This window comes from Neltuma alba, unplaced genomic scaffold (assembly GCF_004799145.2).
Source record: "Neltuma alba isolate B1F8T4 unplaced genomic scaffold, ASM479914v2 tig00012123_pilon, whole genome shotgun sequence".
Taxonomy (NCBI): domain Eukaryota; kingdom Viridiplantae; phylum Streptophyta; class Magnoliopsida; order Fabales; family Fabaceae; genus Neltuma; species Neltuma alba.
In genome coordinates this window covers 46334-49754 of record NW_021636675.1, presented here as the reverse complement: position 1 = coordinate 49754, position 3421 = coordinate 46334, and the positions used below count along the sequence as shown (strand labels likewise).

The window sequence follows — 3421 nt, the reverse complement described above, 5'->3', positions numbered from 1 at the left end:
TATTTGCAGCTCATCGTGGATAATCTACAGCTCTCCCTCATTTTTAATTCTCCACTTCATAGGTAAGTTACGTTAGATATCTTTTTAAGGATTAATTGATTGTGCATATTGTTTATGTTGCTGTTTGATGAACCTGTTGGAATTAGGGGGGCTTGTGATTGTATTGTAATTTAGATTTTTGATGAAATATAGATGTATAACCAATAATGGAATGGAATTAAGTTTTTGATTTTATATTATTTATATTTTTGTTTTCATTATATCCATGAATTATGCAGAATGAATGGTTTTAAATATTTTGTTATAGTAGTTACGATGTTCGACTCACATTTTTTTTGCTTCACTCATTTTTTTGTGTGTTTCCAGCTCACCTGTGGGTAGTCTGTAGCTCTTTTCATTTTACATTCTTTACTTCATAGGTAAGTATGATATCTTTTAAAGATTAATTGATCATATATATTGCTTATTGTTGTTTGATGAACGTATTGGAATTAGGAGTCTAGCTTGTAATTGTATTGTAATTTAGATTTTTGAGTAACCTGTGGGTAATGCAAATGTATAATTAATAGAATGGAATTGATGAGTTTTTGATTTTATATGATTTGGTTTTTTGTTTTCATTAATTATATCTATGAATTATGAAGAAGGAGTGGTTTTAAATATTTTGTTGTAGTAGTTATGGTGTTTGATGAAATGGCTATCTGTATGAATTACATGAAATTAAAGTATTATTGATTTCAGTCTTAAATTAAATTTAAAATTTTTTTACAATTACTTATATATTAACAAAATTGATCGTAGTTGGATGAGTGCTTTGAGAACATCTAAGCAAGGAACAAAAAACTGGACGAGGTATTAAACCGGTCGAGACAGTGGGTTAAGGGTTACTGGTCGAACCGAGGTCGAATCGGGGTCAGACCGGTCATATTAAAATAATATAATTTAATTCATAATATTAAAATGAAACAAAATTTATAAATAATAATCAATAAAAAAAAAAGATGAGAAGCTACAAAAGTTGGTTTAATGTTTAATAGTACCAAGCAAATATTAATGAAATGCATATCTTCACTATGGAAAATCAAAGTCATCACTAAGATCATTGGCATGGACTGAGATGTCAACAGCTAGATGAGGAAAAGCAGGAGCAACAACATCATCTTGTAAAGGTGGAGGGTCAGCAGTGTCCATATCTTCATCACCTATGTAAAACAATGATCAATATTAACAATCATACAAAAAATTATATATTTGTATAGAAATAAAGTCTTACTTATATATATAAAGTTATAAACCTTCATTAGCCTTCTCAAGAGTTGTTGAATTAGCAATGCCCTCATTGTTAAGGACGCTTTCGAATGAAGCCACATCTCTATCATTAAATTCCGGAGTGGGATCTTCTTCAGCGACCCAAAAATCCACCATATCAATGTTTTCATAGTCAATTGGATCATAACTTTTTCTCTTCTTCAATGTAATCCTTTAATGACAAATAAAATTTCAAATAAATATAAATCAATTAAAATAAAAAACTAAAGGTATTCACAATTTTCAAGATTACCTATGCTTCAGTCGCAGATTATAATTGGTGAAAACCAAATCATTCAGCCTTTTATGTTCCAATCTGTTTCTTCTTTTCGTATGAATTCTTTCAAATAAGCTCCAATTCCTCTCACAACCAGAAGAAGCAGAAGTTTGACTAAGAATACGCATTGCAACACGCTGCAATTCTAGAACTGAACAACCATAATATGTCTACTATTCATCTGCATAATAAAACACATTTAGTATCCAATATTATATAAAATTAGTGAATAACCGTGAATAATTGAATATAATACTTACAAGGGTCTAGTTTTTGTGCAGCTTTTTGACATGAGGGTCTAGTAAAAGATTCCTTCCTTTCGCGATAAGTAGTCGCTTGTTTCATTACCAGGAAGCCATCAATATCCTCATCTAAGTAAGACTCCACAACATCAATTAAAGCCATCATCAATTTTGACTTGCTAGGATAGTCTGGACCATATGTAATTGCAGGATTCAACAAATACGATGCCGCATGAAGATTGGTCTTCAGATGTCTATCCCATCGAGTTTGAATGATTGTTGTGTAAGGCTTATACAGTTCCTTATTCTTCTTAAACATCTCGTTAATTGCCATTTTTGCCCTTTGTATTCCTTCATAAACATAAGGTAATGAAGGTTTCTCATCTGAGTCCACAATTCTCAATAATTTGATGAGAGGAGATACAATCTTCACAACTTGATAACAATCATTCCAAAATTGATTATCTAAAATGATTGCACTAAAATTTTTTCCTGCTTCAGTCTTCGATAATCTATGGTCCACAAAGTGCTTATCAACCACTAGAGCCTGCAAGTCATTGTTATGCATATATATGCTATGCAATGTAATAAATGTCGTAGCAAATCTTGTGGCACTAGGATGCACAATTTCTTTCCAACTCGGTCTTTTCCTCAGCCATGATAAGAAAACCATATGATTATATGCAAAGATAGTTACCTTTGATGCCTTTGATGCGAGGTCTGACACATGAGACATGCTGGAAAAGTCTTTCAATATAAGATTCAAACAATGAGCAGCACAAGGTGACCAATAAATACTTTTATACTTTTCCTTAATCAACCTGCCACATGCTACATAGTTGGTTGTATTGTCAGTTACTACATGAACAATATTCTTAGGACCAATCCACTCAATAACTTCACAGAATAGTGTAAACAAAGTTTTAGCATCTTTGACTAGATCTGATGCATCAACAGACTTCACAAATACCATACCGTGAGTAGAATACACTAAGAAATTTATCAAAGTATGTTGCCTGATATCAGTCCATCCATCAGCCATGAGTGTGCAGCCGTTGTTTTTCCATTTAGCTCGATGGCTATCAATAAGTAACTTACATTCTTTTCTCCAATCACTCAGCAAATTAGTTTTGAAATCATAAGCACTAGGGGCTTTAAACCCAAGGCCAATTGAAGCAATACCATCTACAGCTTTTTGAAATAACGGGCAATCAAATGCTTTAAATGGAATACAGTTCACAATTGCCCATTCAGCAATCAACATTTTCACATTGTGTTTTGCTTCTTTTGTTGCTAATGCACTTTTAATACTTGGCTGGGAATCAGGAGTTGTACGAGGAGCAAAATAATTGTCCATACTCCCCGTAGCTTTTCTTTTTTTTGCACTACTCATGATAATTGGAGAATCAATGTGAGTTTCTTCAATTTCTTCTTCTATATTTCCAATAGATTTTTTTTAACACTCTTTTAAAGATTTTGTCATTCTATGATGTACATCATGCGAAACTTTTTTAGAAGAAGATATTTGACCAGTGATACCAGCAAGGTGTTGCTTCATTCTTTTTATCCCACCACCTCTATAACTATTACCACA

The 3421-nt window shown here is 32.3% G+C and overlaps 1 protein-coding gene across 1 annotated transcript; it reads right to left on the bottom strand.

Moving 5' to 3' along the window:
• Positions 1-1071: 1071 nt before the first annotated feature.
• On the bottom strand, positions 1072-3184 carry LOC114723058 (uncharacterized). Its single transcript, XM_028909199.1, has 4 exons — positions 1846-3184; positions 1562-1736; positions 1296-1480; positions 1072-1202 (listed from the first exon to the last, which is right to left on the bottom strand). Exons 1-4 carry the CDS (start codon positions 3182-3184, stop codon positions 1072-1074), a joined length of 1830 nt encoding a protein of 609 aa, XP_028765032.1.
• Positions 3185-3421: the final 237 nt, after the last annotated feature.

Coding starts and splice junctions, on each gene's coding strand:
- LOC114723058 (XM_028909199.1), bottom strand. CDS start 3,184: ATGGACAATTATTTTGCTCCTCGTACAACTCCTGATTCCCAGCCAAGT. Junction 1,481..1,561: donor AATCTGCGACTGAAGCATAG/GTAATCTTGAAA, acceptor TTGTCATTAAAG/GATTACATTGAAGAAGAGAA. Junction 1,203..1,295: donor TCTTGAGAAGGCTAATGAAG/GTTTATAACTTT, acceptor TGTTTTACATAG/GTGATGAAGATATGGACACT.